Source organism: Haliotis rufescens, unplaced genomic scaffold, assembly GCF_023055435.1.
Source record: "Haliotis rufescens isolate VD_foot unplaced genomic scaffold, xgHalRufe1.0.p SCAF_22, whole genome shotgun sequence".
In the NCBI taxonomy this organism is placed as follows: domain Eukaryota; kingdom Metazoa; phylum Mollusca; class Gastropoda; order Lepetellida; family Haliotidae; genus Haliotis; species Haliotis rufescens.
Window position 1 is genome coordinate 6,078,234 of NW_025963913.1, and position 20,036 is coordinate 6,098,269.

Consider the following 20,036-nt stretch of genomic DNA (forward strand, 5'->3'; position numbering starts at 1 on the left):
AATGGTGTTTTAGACAGTGCTGACTGTACGAGTTATTCTGTTACAATGGTGTTTTAGACAGTGCTGACTGTACGAGTTATTCTGTTACAATGGTGTTTTAGACAGTGCTGACTGTACTAGTTATTCTGTTACAATGGTGTTTTAGACAGTGCTGACTGTACTAGGTATTCTGTTACAATGGTGTTTTAGACAGTGCTGACTGTACTAGTTATTCTGTTACAATGGTGTTTTAGACAGTGCTGACTGTACTAGGTATTCTGTTACAATGGTGTTTTAGACAGTGCTGACTGTACGAGTTATTCTGTTACAATGGTGTTTTAGACAGTGCTGACTGTACTAGGTATTCTGTTTCAATGGTGTTTTAGACAGTGCTAACTGTACTTATTTTTTTGTTTCTCCTGTGTTCAGTTCAGTGTTTACTGTACTAATTATTCTGTTTCTGTGGAATTCAGGATTGTGTTGACGTGACATCCCTAGACACTGCCATGCTGGAACTGGAAAGTCTCTTCTTGAACAAGTTCTTCGTCATCACCGTCATTAACACCCTGGAAAATCAGAGGACGTTATCTCTGTCCGACAAGTAAGCACGCTAACCAGCACTGACAAAACTAGCATTCCACTCAGTTCGGGAGTGATATTCATGAGCTGTACTTCACAGCACTAAGTTTGAGCAACTCAAACTCACAGTCTGAAAACGTGCAAACAACTCAAAGTCTCCTTGTCTTGTCTCGATGATCATAGAAACAGTGTTCTCTTTTTACATAAGGGCATTCGCGTGAAGATCCGGATTAGAATAAGTCTTCAGCAACCCATGCTTGCCGTAAGAGGCGATTAACGGGATCGGGTGATCACGGCTGGTTCACTCTTAATTCATCCGCATCCAACTTTCAGAAAAAAATATCATATAACATAGCGTAACATATATAGGGAAATACGTATTATACTCACTTGAATCATACTTGAATCATGCTTGAATCATACTTAAATCATACTTGAAATTGAAGGGCACTGAAGTCGTAGTTTATCCACACAGTCTTACCATCAGAATGTTGTCGTATGTGTATTGATGGAAGGGAGAAATACCGATGGGCAAAGCAGAAGGGGTCGTCACGATAAAGACCCGTGTGAAGCACCTCACTATAATGTGGCTTGCTATATTGCTAAAATTACAACTATTTCAGATCAACCTTCGCCGGGTGTCTCGCGGCATGTCTGTTACAGAATATGGACTTTTTCTCGCAGTAAGCTTTTTTTTTATTTAATAATTTTTGTTTAATTTGTAGATTGAGAAATATAATATTCCAGACATTTACCAAAATGAAATAACAATGCAATGAACATGTATTTGTTGTTCTTGTCTGACTTATGAAACTAGTTAACTATGTAAAGGCATTCGCTGTGAAAGGTTTCTGTTATCTGATGTTATGACTTGTCTTAAGTGAAAACAAAAGAAAATAAGTTATGTATACGCCACCTGTACCTTGATGCGGTGTACATTTCTTTGTATTTAGCTGTAGTCATAAATCATTACAGCCATCAACAGAATACTATTTTTTCAGACTGACCAAATTACTGCTGGAGCAGTATGTACCTGATGCTATTGCAAGAAAGAAACACAAAAGTCTCTTTCGAAGGTAACGATTAGATAACTTCGCCGTACACGTAACCATAGTGACTACATACGGGCACTCTATGAAACACTCACCTAGAAAAGTCATTAGAAGGAAATTGTTTTTGGATATATTTCATCAAAATAAACAAACTACTACTATTTGAACTACGTTTCTAACATCATTCGACACAAAATTGGTATTTAAAGCAGAATGTTTTGGCTAATTCGAAACAGTTCAATTCTAAATAGTCAGTTTGATGGAGGAAAGACAAAGTGATACAGGTATTGCACGTTTACCACTTTGGTGAAACTCACGAGCACTGGTATTGTGCTGACAAACCTAGAAACATAATCGGGGCGAACCGGGATTCGAACTCTCAATCATAGGTTTCTGGTGTGCCTAAGGGACGCAACTCTGCACAGCGAAATGGATCATGAGGTCAGGCTCAGTGACTGTCATCGTACCTTCCTCATGACATCAACAATGGTCTGTCTGGACCAGACTTGACTTTTTTATAGGTCGCCGTGATTTCACTGGAACATTTGCTTAGTGCGACGTTAAACAAACTTTACTCACTCACATACTGATTACATTGCAGGTGCGAGTCTATCACGGAGACTGTCACGTCTACGTGGCTGGGGATGTGTCTGCACCAGCATCTCTTGAAAGTAAGTTGTCAGTGTAGAAGATGAGGGCTTCGTAAATGACTCAGTACAGAGGGTGTTTTCTTCGGAATCCCGTGTGGCGCCTCTTTTGTGTGTCAGTTCCGTGTGACCGAGAAACGAGTGTGAATGTCCTTATGTCTTGAAGTTTGTATTAGAATGAATGAGTATGATTTTACGCCGTTTATAGCACCATGCCCGGAATAAACCGCGTGTGGGCTACCCACATTGTGCTGGGGAATGGAACACCCACCCCAGAGCAGATACTGGGACTCCCTGCCGATGCTGCTGAGGGTTAGGTTACCAAGTGTTATAAAATATGTTATGCTATATTATACACTGTTGCAAATGTAAAAAAAAAATCGGAACACTTACCCTTGTTAAGGTTGCGGTGGACCAGCGTGGTATTCACTGAGAGCCAACTTGACCATTACGGTAGGGCCTTGCATCATTACGTCAGAAGCTATAAATAAATGTCTTTGCGTCTGTGGTGTCTTGCACGTGTTTGTTTCAGAGTCGCGGCGGTTCAGCTTTGATCATGTTGGTGAAGGCGATGCAGACGGTGATGGAGAAGGCCCCGATAGACGCCGTCACTGGAGCAGCTAGGGCCACACTGGCCTATGACCAACTGCTGCTGACCCAAACTGACAATGATCAATCGATAGTGAGGCCTTTACTTTATGACGTACAAGTAGTTATTACGTTGTGAAGATCCGGGTTAGAATAATATTCAGTGCAATTTACTTTTGTTTACCGAATATTGCTTGTAATGTATTTTGTTTATCGAATCTTGAGTATAATATATTTGGTTGATAAAACCTTGCTCAAATATGTTGACAAAATATTGTTTTTGTTTACAGAATCTTTGTTGTATTTTGTTCACAGACTCTTAAAGTGCAAATCAATGGAGGGGAGTTTGCGACGACCTGCGCCGTTCTGCAGTGTGACACAATAACACAGGTCAAGGCCAAATGTCTCGGGGTCATCTATAAGAAGGACCCGGCATCCATTCGGCCCCGTTCGGCGGATATAGATTTGCGTGAGTGTATTGCAAGTTGAAGTGAAAAACTTTTGTATTCCTACTGTGTCCACCTAAGCATGTTCCACAAATAACCCGAGCACCGGCCATCGTAACTCATACACGCACATAGACTGACCCTGCGCCAAGTCCAGAAAACCCTCGGCAGTGTGCCTTCGCCAGGTATAGGACGGACCACGAGGCACAGCACAGGCGTTCGTAGCATGAAATTTAAAAAGGAACTTAAATAAAAATTCACCACGAATAAACACTAATGTATGGACAGAATGTACTTAATGTGTAACTCTTTCCATTTCTCATATACAAAACAAGAGATACTTATGTCAAGTTGAATCTAAACATTTTAATGTTTGGCGGAACAAGCTACTTGAGTCGAGTGCATTCCGGAATAGACAACTCTTACCTCTTGTATTAGTCGCCACACCCACAACAGACAATCCCCGCACCTTATTGTCTGTTGCCAGCTGATGCGCCATTGTGGCAACACATGAACGGAAGGAAATTAGAAGTTGCCTGAAACATAAATTTAATGAAATATATTTTACAAAATTAACCATTTGGTTTAAAAACACTTATATGGAGAATTTTTTTACTACCAAAAGAACACGTTCAAATGCGGAATTTGAATAACGAAAGGAAATGATCAATGGCTTGAAATGAATCTGGAGATCTGCCCTTTCTTAGTACGAGGAAGACTAGATCATCTGGTGCCCCCTTTGGTATTCCGTAGTATTCCATGTTTACCCCTCGGATGTCTACATGTTTACTTACCCATGCTATCAACCACTGGTGTGACGAACCGAACCCAGGAACCGCACAGACAACTGCAATTACCTTGTCACAATGATGACGTGTGTCTAAAACTCACCCAAAGTAGGAATTGCGGTTTATGTGTTTGTTTATATTATCTGTGTCGCCAGTTTTATTGAAATGTATTGCAGCTGAAAAGTACTGACATGTTAACAACAAGTCCCATATGAATCATCATCCCTCTTCAACAGATGTGATGTTAAGGTCGACTAGGTCCGTGTTAGATTATCAGGAGGAAACTCATGCCAGTTGCGTCTTAGTTCGCAGCTCTGGTGTTTCCTGTTGGTGGTTTCAAGTGGGATAGTGTAATAGGATATGTTGTTTACGCATTAATACAACAAGGAACAGAACTTGATATGACATTGATGATGATATGTTAGGAAAATCTCAAAGCCAGATCCATATCATGCCGTACACGCCATGCAGTCATATGACGTTAATACACATGATTGATTCATGAGTATATTGTACAGATGACAATACACATGATTGATTCCTGGGTATATTGTACAGATAACAATACACATGGTTGATTCGTGGGTATAGTGTAAGATAACAATACACATGATTGATTCGTGGGTATATTGTACAGATGACAATACACATGATTGATTCATGAGTATACTGTACATATAACAATACACATGATTGATTCATGAGTATACTGTACAGTTAACAATACACATAATTGATTCATGAGTATACTGTACATATAACAATACACATGATTGATTCATGAGTATACTGTACAGTTAACAATACACATGATTGATTCGTTGGTATAGTGTAAGATAACAATACACATGATTGATTCTTGGGTATATTGTACAGATAACAATACACATGATTGATTCATGAGTATACTGTACAGTTAACAATACACATGGTTGATTCCTGGATATATTGTACAGATAAAAATACACATGGTTGATTCAACTGATTATGCTTCGGCGTGACTCAATATCAGCTCATTCAGCATGATTCAATAATGCTTGTTACTTCATACTCACTCTTGATAAAGAAAAAACCCATCGGTTTACATATTGTACTTATCAAAGCCTCCACTCCAAAACATCATTCTGCTGAGAATTACTCGAATTGTTTTGTTTCTCAATGACACATTCCTTGAACTGACATTATTGTTAAAGTTGGGGGAACTTCTTTAAAGTTAGGCGTTTCTAGGTGGATAACGTGAGCCTTCATACGATTGACTAATGAATAATTAGTCCTGCAATATATAGTCACGTTCATGTCTATGTAGGAAGGATTATCACATTGTAAACCTTACGTAAACTGACACCAAATTCATTTTAGTCACAAGATGTGACAACGGGCTTATAGCGGAAATTACTTGATAGTTATCTGAATTTTAATAATCGAACGCAATTTGATGCAAAAAACTGACACCAAATTCATTTTAGTCACAAGATGTGACAACGGGCTTATAGCGGAAATTACTTGATAGTTATCTGAATTTTAATAATCGAACGCAATTTGATGCAAAAAGTACATTACATTTGTGGGTCGAGGGGGCTTTCAGAAAGATGTTCATTTGCTCTGATTTTGTTGACTAGAATGGCTATCTGGCAACCAGGGGAAGTTGATACTCAAAGAGGAAGACACGTGCCCTGCCGCCGACGAGAATCACGTCAAGCTTATGACGTTGTCAGACTATCACGTCACTGACGGTTCGCTCGTCGAGCTCCTGAATAAACACACGACAGAAGAGGAGGAAGACCGATACGGTATACAAGTATTGCTCCACTGTCTGTCTACTCGGTACCAGTTGCGCACCCCTGCATGTCAAGCCGTGATAACATCATAGGGCAACATTCCCAAATATATAATATGTATAAAGTGCTGACTTGTTTCTTAAAAGCGTGTGTATTTGCTACAGTGACGTTATATCCGAGCTTCTTTATGAGGCAGTTTCTGTAAGGCTTGTTGATTTGTTGCTTTACGCCGCACTCAGCAATATTACAGCTATACGACGGCGGTCTGTAAATAATCGAATCCAATTGGGATACGATGACATTCATCAACCAAATCAGCGAGCCAGACCACTCGATCCTGTTAATTGCCACTTTAGTAATACGGTCAGGTGAAGGTGATATGAAATGGGGTTTAACGTTGCGTTCAAGATTATTGCACTTACATAGCGATGTGCAATAACGTGTGCATGCTTGCGTGCGTAGAGGTATCATGCCGCAGTTTAACAGGAATGCCCGACTCCGACACAGTATACTGACACCGAGCCGACCTGTCCTTGTTTTATCAGCTTAATGCCGAGCGCCAGGCAGGGTAACAACAACTACTTTTAGCGTCTTTCGCGTCCAGCCCCTTACGCGAGGCATGGGTTGCTGAAGACCCGGATCTTCACGGGTTTCAACACGGTGTGCCTTCATGTGTTGTATCCTTTTTCGCAACTATTCAACAGGCGCTAGTATTCATGATGTCGTTCAGACCACTTGGCAGATAATGATTGGTGTCAGCAGTTAGTAAATAGCGTTCCTCTTGATATATTAACTGTTTTAATAATGGAAGACACCTCGACCCAAATGTACCAAAGGGCTACGTGAAAAACTCTGTATAACAACTCTTGGCCAAATCCTTCAGTTGCACCAAAAGACAGTAGGCATGTGGCACTGATTAGAGAAAAATATACTACTAAAAATAAGTTGAGGACCACCCAATTCTCTCATAATACTACAGCTAATATTTTATGCCTAAGTTAAGAAGCACCCGTTTCTTTTATTTTACTATAGTTATCTGTCATGTCATGTCAATACAGATGAACTTTGTAATAGGAAAGAATCGGGTGGCCCTCAACTTTTATTAGCTGTATATGCCAAAGCCAAACACAAAGAGAGTATAGTGTCCGGGTGATTGAATACAACCGTCATTCCGTATCTGTTGATGAAATACAAAGGGTTTCGAGTTAGAGAGGCAGTAGTTTATTTTTAGGCCAATGATATTCGACAGACCACCTCCTTTGAAGTTACTTGAAACCTCGTTCCCCGCCCTGTTTCAGTGAACTACAAGAATATTCAGCAACAACAGCTAACTCATAGCGAGGTACAACTTCTCGTTGAAGACGAGGAAGAGGAAGAGGAGAAGGGAGGAAGTAGTAGAGTAGACGCCATCAGATACCACTTGGTAAGTTCCGGGTGGTGGAGTTGTGCATAGTCCCCTATGATTACCAATGCGGTTCGAATCAAATAGAAGTTTAGAAATTTAGAAATGTATTTTGCATTTGAACACAATGTTATGAACGGTAAAGTCAAATGACAAATGTTTTCTTTATACTCCCGAAGATCAAACACGCAACCTTCGTATCTGCAGCCCAGTTAGTGTAGCACCAGCACTAGGCTACAGGGGCGCTGATAAATCACAAGGCTTTTATTAAAAGAATGTCTTTTTCAAGTACCGTATGCCATCAACAGATATTTTACGCCCGTTTCCTAAGGTTCATGGAAAGTATGTTGAAAACGGAAAAGTGTTGATAAATGTTTCGTATTATGCGTTATAAGTTAGATGAAACACTTGGGTTTTTATGATATTTAAAACCCGCATTTAAATTTGTCAGAACCCTACCCGTGCTCGTGAGTTTCACAAACTTGGTAAACGGCTAGGGTTTTGCTCCTACATTAGGCTGGTGTAACTGCAATACTGTTCACAGCGGCCATTAAACCATCTCACCCATTGGCCTCCATATAGTACCTGAGAAGATCCGGGTTAGATTTGGTCTTCAGCAAATCATGCTTGTTGTAAAAGGCGACTAACGGGATCGGAGGGTCAGACTCGCTGACTTGGTTTATGTGTGTCTTCGTATCCCGCTTACGTTGATCGATGCTCATGATTTTAATCACTGAATTGTCTGGTTCACACTCGATTATTTACAGACCGCCGTCATACAGCTAGAATATTGCTGACTGCAGCGTTAAACAACAAACAAACAAACTACCATATACTTTTGGATTTTTATTTTGTTGATGATATTTGAAACTCGACAAGAACATTTTTTGTCCGTAAAACAAATAATACAAACATTGCCCTCACACACGTGTTCCTTTAATCCCATCTATAAACCTCATTTGTCTGTGGCAAACCACACAGGAATACAAATGGGTTAGGGATGGTCAACTGTTTTTGGTGGCTTAACTGTTAATGATCTATGAATCGGGTAAATGAATATACCCTAATAACATGAACTGGGTTTCAAATTCGTACATTGTTCTCATTTCAGTGCTTAGTAAAGACTTAAACTAGTATTATACAGCAATATTTTATACCATTGTATTTTGGACCGTCTTTGTCAAGCGTCCGCGAGTCAGTGTTTGAAGCGAACGTATAATATTGTCACCGGAATCTCTAAGAAATAATGACGTGGTTGTTTTCATCCCCCAGGTGAAGCCGGATGAGGAGGACCAAGGGAAGACCCGGATACTGCCGGAGGCCCACCTACACAAGCTGCTACAGGCCAAGGTAGCACGTGGTTATTATATATCATCAGATCACATACACTGTGTCATCAACTGTAATTAAACTTACAAGAGCTACTGTTCTTGATTCACACTTGTTTTTTGGAACCCATTTGAGACAATGGCTTTGCAGCTAAACTGCAGAACTGGCACTGAAAATTATGGACTTTTTTGGTGAAAAATATATAGCATGCTCGTTTTGGACTCCATCGTGAGTACAATTTACAGTTTAATCTGCAAATTCGCTATCGTGTCACTGGATATTGTTTCTGGTACATCGATCGCTTGATTGCCTGGTTTGTTGACAGGTCGCAGATGCACGGCAGCTGTACAGCTGTGCGGCGTCAGACAACAAACACTTACTTTATATACAAAATGTGTGGCGGGTGCTACCGGTAGGGCAGGACATGCTTACCCTTTTCGTGAAAACTTGGTGTGATCACTGATTTTCAGTCATCCATTCATATAAATGTCTCTGCTATTTTGCCTTTTTGCCCGATGGAATCTATTTCGGCAGAAAATCGAAGCTGGATATTCTCTGGCGTTGACGCTTTATATTGAATATCACTAGTGTTATCAATACTTTGTGGGATAGTAGCCTGTCCATGAGTCAGAAAAGTCCAGTTGCTTGTTTCGTTATGTATGGGTTTGACACCCCTGCACATGCAGTCACTCACCACACAGCACATAGTATAAACTCCAAGCATATTTAGATTTACGCTCATTACCTAAAGCATTGAGCTACTAACCGCAGAATAGATTTCCAATCCTTCGAGAGGCTTATCTGATATACAACTCAAACGAATTCGAGAGTCAAAACACAGTTTTGTCATTGAATCGCCTGGTGGGTGCCCGATCAGAATGTCCCTCAGTGTCTCAATCTTGCACTTGAAACTGACAAATGAGGATCGGGTGGTCACAATGTAGGACCTGGCTGCCTGCATGTCATTGTACCGGGTGGTGTGGCTCATAGCAGTCAACCGCTGGTGTGTCTGGTCCAGACTCGGAATATCCAGTCGTGATAAAGCTGGTATATAGCTTGCTGACGTAAAACAACACTCAGTCATTCCAACGAAGGATTGAGTTGTGTTTTACTCCACTTTTAACGTCGATGGACGGCAGGCGTGGGTGTGGGGAGGGGGGTGGCGGGGATGCACGAATGGGCTTGACACATATACAACTGAACCCAGCTCTTCCGCGTGACGAGCCAACACATTAACCACTAGGTTACCCACCGCTATATAACCAGAAACAGGCTAATTATAATCTGTTCATGTCTCTCTATCCAAGATAAATGTCAAGAAGTTTGTGGATGACGTCATCGACTCCGCGCTGGACAAGAAGGACGTCCCACTGTGTGTGAAGTACCTGTTCTGTGTACTAGAGGGACTGGCCCTGCGGCATGACGTGGACCAGGACACTCTCGTGTCTTGGAAGAACAACAGGTAGCGCAGTGTACCCTTTGAGAACTTACACATCTACATGCAGATGACCCCTGAAGATCCGGGTTAGAATAGGTCTTCCGCGACCCATGCCTGTCGTGACAGGCGACTCTACTTGACGTAAGAGGCGCCTAACGAGATACATGTCACCGCATCCCAATTGCATGGATGGATTCTCATGATATCAATCACTGGATTGTCTGGTCCAGACTCGATTATTTACAGACCGCCGTCATATTGCTGGAATATTTCTGAGTGCGGCGTTAAACAACAAATAAACAAACAAACAAAACTAACAAACATGTGGATATTTTAACAGTTTGGGGATGTGTAGAGAGGATATTCCAATGCAGATACCAGCTGAAATTCTTTTATTCATCTACGCTTTCGTCATGTACGTGCTTAGCTCGGCCTGGAACCCGCGGCTACCATTTTGTCTCTAACTGGTTCAGGTCTGAAGATAGGGACAGAGGAGAAACTGGACAATAAACACACTATTTCTGTGTCTGTTATTTGGCTGTTCAAACATCAATGTATTCGTTTTGCTTGTTTACTGTTTTAAAATCTACAATTTTTTAAGTTGTGCTTAGTTTACACTATGGCTATAAGGCGTTCAACTCAAAGCATGTTTTCAATAGTGAAACAAATAATGAACGTCAGTACATGTTCGAATAATAAAACTCGTTTGAGTTTTATTATTGATATAAACAATGCAGTAGTAGTAGTAGTAGCAGTACTAGTAGTAGTAGTAGTAGTAGTAGTATTAGTACTAGTAGTAGTGGTACCAGAACCAGAATCAGAATCAGAACACTAACACAGCATTAACTAGTTGTTTTACCGTGCAATCTTTTTTTTTACATTAACTGGAACAATTACTATTATTATTGTTGTTGTTTACATGCATTTGACAATATTCCATAAACATATCACGCACATGTTTCTAAAGCCATCAGCCGGCCACTATCCCCATCATACCATACTCATCATACTATAGGATTAAAGTGAGTATCTTGTATAAGTTCATACTCGATCATGTACAGGCCCCCGTGACATAACTGGCTTATTGTTGTAGTTGCTACAACTAAACTGAAACCATATATCTTTCGTTATCTACCCCTATTCAGAATCTTGCAATTCCATAGGTTAATCCGTACCACGTGGCGAAACAGTACTCGTCTGCTAGAAAACAAGATGGCGTCTGGTATATTAACATTTTACAGTTCGCAGCTTAGTTACTGTAATGGGGGACGCTTTAAATGCTTCATAAACTTTACTGTGAATTTCGGTATAACGAAACGAATAATTACTCTTGATGAGGTCAATATGAGAAAAGAAGAACTCGTAGACCCGACCCCTTCGGCGTCGTGACCGGACCGGACCCCTGAGGTGGCCTGACCGGACCGAAGGGGTCGGGTCCTTTTCGCATATTGACGTCATCAAGAGTAATTATTTGTATACTAATAACCAGATTGATGTATCTTTAATATGCGTCAGGACAAGGCTTCTCAACTATTTGAAATAGTCCGTAATGTTTGAATGGAAAATAGGTATATATGCGAGGCTCGGGTGTTTTCACCCGGTTGACTGTGTTCAGACCACTCGGTATTGATTCAGTCATTTCATGGGAGGTAACTCTTACAAGAATGATCCACGTTTTACCGTCTATGAAAATGCATTCCCTCCCATTGTTTGCGCCCGAACATCCCGTGTGAAATTTATCTAAACACATCGAAAAGTTAAAATAATATTAGAATCCTTTTTACATATTGTGTTTTGTTGGAAATGTGAGTTGTTATTGGACGTTAATCATGTTTGAGCATTGTCTGTGGCTAATTTTTTTTTTAAAGGCAGATAATTTCAGTACATATTTGGCAAGATACGTGTTGTTCGTTTTACATCGTGTTTGAACCAAATTGAGAAGATATTGAGATGATATCTCTACTTCAACTTAAGAAATAATAGTTCCTCTCATTATGCGAAAAGAAGGACAAAAACAAATCATTTTTTTTTTTTAAATATCTGGCAACGTGCACGACATCTGCGGTTATGCGCAGCTCCATGCATGACTCCCCCGTCTCGGCAGTGAGAGCACGCCCATTCCCATCCGCCTGTCCAGACACCAAGCTTGCAGTGTGAGACCGTGTGTAGGGATTCAAGGACCTTTGAAGTATTTCGTTAAATTGTGAAAAAATCGTAAAGCGACAATTTGAGAACAAATATTTAATTATTTTGTTTTCTTGACCGTAAGAATCTGCAAGTTGAAACTGTATGATGAGGGTAGCGCCGTCTTTGTTCCGCTTGTCTAGTGATCTGTCTAAAGTACCATGGGTCATATTTGATCTGAAACATTTGTTTCGAAATCTACTCTGATACAGCTGAGCCATTGTGTTGAATTATTGTATGGGCGTTTCCCCTCAACTGTGTAGAATCACGAAGCTTTCAAATGAGACAATTAGTCAGTTCTTGTTCCTTCAAAATTTCAAATTCATTTTGATCAATTATCTAGAATTGCGGAAATTCAATGAACTAGATGACTTCGTAAACATACAACCCCCCTGAAGTCACGACTTACACACAAACAGAATTATTTGTTTTCTATATGCCACTCTGCCTTACACACTGTAAATATATGACAATTCTGTTCCAGCTACCCTGTCCGCTTCTGGGGCCGGCTGCTGTCTCGCCCAAACATAGTGTTTGACATCGACACCCCGGAGTATTTGCAACCCTCGCTGGACATCGTGGCCAGCACCTTCATTGATAGCTTCACACCCCCTCAAATGCTCTCGAAGGTGAAGGACTCAACACCCTCAATATAACACTGACGTTTCTGAATTAAATGTAAAACCGCTAAAAACTATAATCTCTCATCACCGTCCCCAAAATCTTCTTATTTATTATTACATGATAAATAAGGGTACGGTTCCGCATTTTTACAATAATTGGCCGAAGTTGCTCTTATTTATGACTGACGGCTAGGACCGCAGTTCGTGAAATTCAAAATACGAAAGGTTGTGGGGTTTTGAATACGGCGTGGTTAAGAAGTGGAAACAGAAACTGAAAATAAAATTACGCCCAATCAAGCCCTATGTTAAATATGACGAGAAACATTGTCGTGGGCTAGATGTACAAGTAATGCGCCAGCGTGGGGCCTGGGATCAGTTACGTCCACTGGCTGTGTGTTTTAGTGACAGAGACGCAGATATAGCTAATCATATAGATGAGAATAGACACCAATAGTTTTGGCGTTATAAACTGAACTGCATTTAGATGTAGATATATTTAACTTTGAAGTCATACTTTGTGATGAATTACTTGTAAAATCGTTAAAAGGTTCGATATTTCACATATAATATATAGCAGTGATGAATCTAGTCGTGCACCTTGACTTCGGAATATTTTCATTTAATCAAAACCAACAAGCATTGGAAAACAAATTAGAAGACGGAAATGTGTTGTGTAATAAAAAAAAATCATGGACTTCAGAATGAGAAAAATATCAGAATGGAGAATGATATTGTTGAATAAAAGATTCCATTGATTGCCCATGGTGAATCCTCCTGCCCCGATCTGTATGTGTGATACTGTATTTCCCGATTATTATGGTTATAACACTACCAGTTTGGGTTTCCATAGAGACCTATAATAATAATAATAATAATAATAATAATAATAATAATAATATTCACAGTAACAGTAATACATTTTTGTATAATCCGTTTGTTTATTTCTTGCAGAATTCATCCCCTCACAAACTGCTGTTCTTCAAAGACCTTGACGACTACCGGGCGGTGGTCAAATCCTTCCACCGTGGGGTCAGTTCGGCCCCTGCTGTGGACGAAAGGGACATGGCTAAAGAGATGCACAAACTCACCTATGTAAGACACATGAGACACGAGTCGGTTCTGGGAAGCCATGGCCCAATGGTTCAGCAGGCATAATGTTCAATGCTCAGCTTTGTGGGAAGAACATTAGTATATCGGACTAAATTCCAACAATTTCCAACGAAAGCAATTTCAAAATATACAAAACCCCAATATTGTTAAGAATTTTATGGATATTTTTGACACAACTGATATGCGCATCTCTACACCCTTATGCACAGCATAACATTTGATACTAACCACCATAAGAGGCTGATATGACGCGGTAAGCTTGATGTCGGGATATCAGTAAAAATACAACGAAAACGAACCCCTACTACAAAAACATATATTACGAAAAATACAATGTCGATAACTCATGTTATGAAACAAAGAAGTGTTTTCTTGTGATTATGCATAACAATAATTATAATAGTATTAGTGTACATGATACAGGTTTTAAATATATATCACTGTAATCATTTTTTTCTTGATATGAATAAACCTTATATTTTGACGCTAAGGTACATGACAATAATATTGCTCCGTAAACATGATGCCGCTGTAGAATTCCAACAATTGCCTCGAACAACATATTGAAGAACGCATTCCGGGATATAATTCTATCAAAGCTATCGCCGTTTCAGTTATGTTTCTGAACGAGCCAAGCTGATATATACATTTCATTTACCTTGTACACGTCAGATAGTTTTTGGCATTTAAGTTGTATTATCATTATTTATAATTAACCCTTGCTTGCATATATTCAGAAACTGATACCAGTATTCACAACTCCTAATGATATTTTACTCTTTCAATCTAAGGTGACTCCCATATGCTATAATACAATGATTTGTTGTCAACAAATTAGATTGGATCTGTCGAAATAAAAGTAAACGTAACTTAATGTATTTTAATATCATTAGATTTCAACTGGCATAACAAAATGTGGGTGCGTCTCTAGAGCGGGAGGGTTGTGGGTGTGTGAGGTTAATGCTACATTAGATTAATAATGATGTACAATAAAAAAAGAAAGATTTACAGCGACTTTACTATCGTCTTCATTAGAGAATAGTTGTAAGTGGTTGCTGTGGTCTAGGCTGTACTAAATATTTACACAAAAATGTTGCTTTTGTAGCTGTGTTTATTTTAAAAATCTATTGAATAATCGTAGATAGGTAACTGGAAATAAACGTATATTAGTTTGAGTATATATTTATCTATGGCTTTGAGGCCTTTGGAACGACCGGGTTCTACACAGTCTCCCTTTCAGAGTCACATTGTAAAGAGGTGCACTATCTGGTGTTGTTTGGTGCCCAGCTCCATGTCGCTTCTCTGAATATTTCATAAGCACGTCTGAAACTTTACCACAGGCGTTGATATGGCCATGCATAGAGTTACTTGATCAGCCCCGTGTGACGCACCATTTAATTTACGTTGTCGGATGATTTCTACCAGTCATATTATAAAGACATTTGGTTAAGATATAGTCGTATTTTTGTGTTTTTTAATATATCGATGCAGTGAAATTTATATTTATCAGTCTTACAACATTTTGTCAAATTTGAATCGGACTTTTCTTTCATAGTGATATATGATCAGTTAATTATGTGTCATTTTCAATACAAATCACCACTTGTTTATGACTCAATACTTTGGAAACATACACATATCTAAGCGATAAATAGTCAGTTGTCGCACAGCACGTCGGCGCTATAACGAGGCTGGTGTCACAGTAGAGTATTCGAATGACTTTGTACCACATTTGAATTTTAAGCTACATTATGGTTTTGGTTTAAAGTTGTTTTTCAGTTCTTATGGTAAGATTGAGACACGACGTACGTCACCAGTTCGGGGTAAAATCTAACTGCCTCGAACGTTAGTTAAACACAGTAAGAAAACCTACCCCATCAAGCGTTCGGAAATACTACGCACGTTTAATTAATGACGCAATGCTAACTGATAAAGAAATGATGTAATAAATTTAGTTTAACCATGACAGAAAGAAATTGATATTGATGCTTTTAGATACCATGAGACAGCGTGGAGTTTATATTCTCTCTGGGTAGTCGTGCTGACCATGTCAAGCCTGGTCGTCTTTGTAATTGTGGTCTTTATTGTACGCCTCCTCACATCAGCAAAAAAGATATATTTGAGAAATGATGGACTTCTATAAGCATCTACTCAATAATAGTATATAATTATACTAATACTGACACTAATACTGATAATAAGCAAAATAATATTTATTGTAAAAACACTATTTTTATAAATAACAATCATAATTATTATAAAAAACATATGGAAATAAAGATTTTAAATTCTATTTGAAAACAGAATTATCTTGAAATATATCTTTCAGATGCAGAGCTTCAACCTGAACAAAATAGCCGTGTTCTATGAGCTGTTTCTTGTTATTGCCAAATTCAAAGATGAGGTGGGTTCATTTTATTTTTATAACTGATGGAGGCCGATGGGAAAATATTTGTTTCAATATGTCATAGATTCATTCATTTATTTATATCTTTTTTTCATTCGAGCCTTGGTATTTTTTTATGACTGAGAATAGATAACTACTATAACGATAGATAGATAACAATAATCTGTTCGCAAAGATTTCCGTCCCAGTGTCTCCCGTGCTTATCAAACTGTTGAGTTATTATTTATTCATGGTAAATTATATTTCAGGTTTTATCGGATTTGGAAGAAAATAAGGACACTAGCAGATTGAAACTGAGCGAGAAGCTCGAGCACGTCCTGGAGCTCATGGAGAGTTGATCTTCACGGACATTTCCTAACGACAAAGGCCAGGAGGCTGTTCCAATTTCCGTACTGATGTAGATGTGTGCCATCGCGCTATCACACCAGTTCGGCCTTACCGCGGAAGATGTACCTAGAAGAGCCTGTCACATAACATTATGACTTGTTATTATTGCTGACACTTTATATTTTACAATGCTGTTGCTGTATGTTGTTGCCATGGTAACATCATTGTTATGCTTCCATATGTAATTTACTCACAGTGCTTATTTTAAACAGTGTTATATGAGTGTGTATAGATTTAACACGGTAGAGAAAAGAAGTTGAAATAACATGAGACGAGACAAGTGGCAATTGTCTTGCTATAGAAAGTCCGTCTTGTAAACATGTATACATGAACGCTCCGACACGATCGTGTTATTAAATAACACACTGTTAATACAAAAACGTCAACGCCAGCGACTAACCATGCAGTCTCGACACACGCCGAAACAGATTCCATTGGGCGTACAAAATAAAATAGCGTTGAAAATTATATGAAACAACTCGCCGACATGATAGTGTACACACTACCCGTGAAGATCAGGGATAGAATAGGTCTTCAGCAACCCATGCTAGCCGTAAAGGGCGACTTGTAAGAGGTGACTAACGGGATCGGGTGGCCAGGCTCGCTGACTTGGTTGATGTATGTCATCGTATCCCAATTAATTGGATAAATGCTCTAATGTCAATGATTGGGCTGTCTGGTCCAGACACGATTATATACAGACCGCCGTCATATAACTGGATTATTGCTGATTGCGGCGTTAAATAATATAAACAAACAAACAAACAAACAATCATAATAACACGCCGATAAACCAGACGAGACTATTTGCCTTGAACACTTAAACACTCAACTAGTACTACAAAATGACGTATAGAAGTATATCTTGTAAAGATTTTTCATGTTATATTTCCATGTTATTTCAAAATTAAAATGATTGTTGTAAAATGATATTATTTGTAGATGTGAATCAGCTTGACGCATCGTGAATGCTACATCGCATTTGGACTGAAATGACATTGATGTACATGGACCACATGTGATTCACTGCAAATTGTTTACAGTTTGTATTCTGATATGGACGTAGTTTGTCATAACGTGCGTCGAACCTTCAGATCTGATAGTTCTATATATAAATGATGCGAATATGAAGCGTATTATTCAAGTAACTGTCAAATGTTTCCAACCGCTCCATGACTCCATACAGTCTCCAAGGTTGATTCACTCCTGCTATTTTATTTCGTTGTTGATTTATAACTTCATACCCCTGCCTATCTCTATCATGTAAACAACGAAACATATTCCAGGGACTCGAGGTCCATATACATATTCTATATTGTATATCATGTTTCATCGCAAATTTCTTCCTTATATTTTATTTATCGCACAACCAAATATATATGTACTTTAATTAAAGTATACACCAATATTATCGTGTTGTGTTGACGTTTAATCCACTGTGTGTGCCGAGTGCCTGGATGTATGTGCGTGCGCATGTGTATGTCTGTTTAAGGAACAGTTACTGTGAGTTGTGGCCTGTATTCCACGCCTCTTTGGGAGTGGAACACATTATTTAAACTAAAGCTTATCTCTGTTTCCAGAGTTACAAATGTCCATGCACTTTGAGGTATGATAAAAGTTGCACATTCATGCCTTGTGTTCAACCCACGTATCCTCCTTTGTGTTTGTGTATATTGGTGGGACAGGGCCTATGTGTGCATCCTCCACGACATCCTCCCGGCCCCTGCTTCCGGATCGTGAGGAAGACAATCGACTTGCGTCAGCTGGTAATTCAGGGATGTGCATCCGCTCGCAATGTCACGTATTCAAAACTTACAACCGATGAACTGGTGTGTGTGTGTGGGTTGGGGGTTGGGGGTGCTTCTCAGAGCAATAAATTGCGACCACGTTTCAGAGAAAAAGTATATTGCATATGTCTTGAAGCTCTGACTGAAAAATATATGCATTGTGGGATGATTCACTGCCACGGAACGTCACAATTTCAGTTCTACATAACGTCTCATCGATTTCTAGATCTCAATTGTCTTTGTTCTGTGTTTCTGGTCGGCTCGACAGTGTTTCACATGGTGTGTGTTTCATATGTCCTTTTGCCCGTGTCACTACGAGAGTTCATGTGAAATGTACGAGATTTTAAAAGTAGAACTTCATGAAACATGCATGTTTAACGATAAGACATAAAGGTCATGTTCGGACCTGTTGAAAACAGAAATAGTCAAACCCCGGATTGTCCTGTGATGTATCGGCATGTATTGAACCTATTATTGATATATAGAAGTGCGGGACATTTAGCCACTGGTCTCTGTTGATATATAGAAGTGCGGGACATTTAGCCACTGGTCTCTATTGATATATAGAAGTGCGGGACATTTAGCCACTGGTCTCTATTGATATATAGAAGTGCGGGACATTTAGCCACTGGTCTCTGTTGATATATAGAAGTGCGGGACATTTAGCCACTGGTCTCTATTGATATATAGAAGTGCGGGACATTTAGCCACTGGTCTCTATTGATATATAGAAGTGCGGGACATTTAGCCACTGGTCTCTATTGATATATAGAAGTTCGGGACATTTAGCCACTGGTCTCTATTGATATATAGAAGTTCGGGACATTTAGCCACTGGTCTCTATTGATATATAGAAGTTCGGGACATTTAGCCACTGGTCTCTATTGATATATAGAAGTTCGGGACATTTAGCCACTGGTCTCTATTGTATATATAGAAGTTCGGGACATTTAGCCACTGGTCTCTATTGATATATAGAAGTTCGGGACATTTAGCCACTGGTCTCTATTGATATATAGAAGTTTGGGACATTTAGCCACTGGTCTCTATTGATATATAGAAGTGCGGGACATTTAGCCACTGGTCTCTATTGATATATAGAAGTTCGGGACATTTAGCCACTGGTCTCTATTGTATATGTTGGTCTACAATAGAAATATATTGATGCTGATTCGTAAATATTGCAAAATTGTTTTCATCAACCCATGTTTTGCTTGACGTAAGAGGCGACTAACAGGATCGGGTGGTCAGGTTCGCTGACTTGGTTGATGCATGTCATCGTATCCCAATTGCGAAGATCGATGTTCATGATGTCAATCCCTGGATTGTCTGGCCCAGACTCTATTACTTACAGATCGCCGTCATGTAGCTGGATTATTTCTGAGTGCGGCGTTAAACAACAAACAAAACTTGTACTTATTGTGACAGTGTTGTATTGTTAACACTGGTACGTCTTTAGATATTTTCTACTTTCGTCATCTGAGTGAGTTAGTGAGGGAGAAGAGTTTCATG

General features: G+C 39.4%; 1 protein-coding gene across 3 annotated transcripts in view; it reads left to right on the plus strand.

Moving 5' to 3' along the window:
- Positions 1 to 18,145, plus strand: part of LOC124118215 (plexin-A1-like) — a 73,084-nt gene extending 54,939 nt beyond the window's left edge. For all 3 annotated transcript variants that reach the window (XM_046480337.2, XM_046480338.2, XM_046480335.2), the window contains exons 14-27: positions 453 to 580; positions 1,182 to 1,241; positions 1,560 to 1,634; positions 2,212 to 2,281; positions 2,790 to 2,939; positions 3,161 to 3,314; positions 5,699 to 5,869; positions 7,156 to 7,280; positions 8,532 to 8,609; positions 9,896 to 10,050; positions 12,695 to 12,839; positions 13,785 to 13,925; positions 16,273 to 16,347; positions 16,599 to 18,145. In XM_046480337.2, the coding sequence (XP_046336293.2) occupies positions 453 to 580; positions 1,182 to 1,241; positions 1,560 to 1,634; positions 2,212 to 2,281; positions 2,790 to 2,939; positions 3,161 to 3,314; positions 5,699 to 5,869; positions 7,156 to 7,280; positions 8,532 to 8,609; positions 9,896 to 10,050; positions 12,695 to 12,839; positions 13,785 to 13,925; positions 16,273 to 16,347; positions 16,599 to 16,688 (1,617 nt within the window). In that variant the 3' untranslated portion in view covers positions 16,689 to 18,145. The remainder of the gene's footprint in view (positions 1 to 452; positions 581 to 1,181; positions 1,242 to 1,559; positions 1,635 to 2,211; positions 2,282 to 2,789; positions 2,940 to 3,160; positions 3,315 to 5,698; positions 5,870 to 7,155; positions 7,281 to 8,531; positions 8,610 to 9,895; positions 10,051 to 12,694; positions 12,840 to 13,784; positions 13,926 to 16,272; positions 16,348 to 16,598) is intronic.
- Positions 18,146 to 20,036: the final 1,891 nt, after the last annotated feature.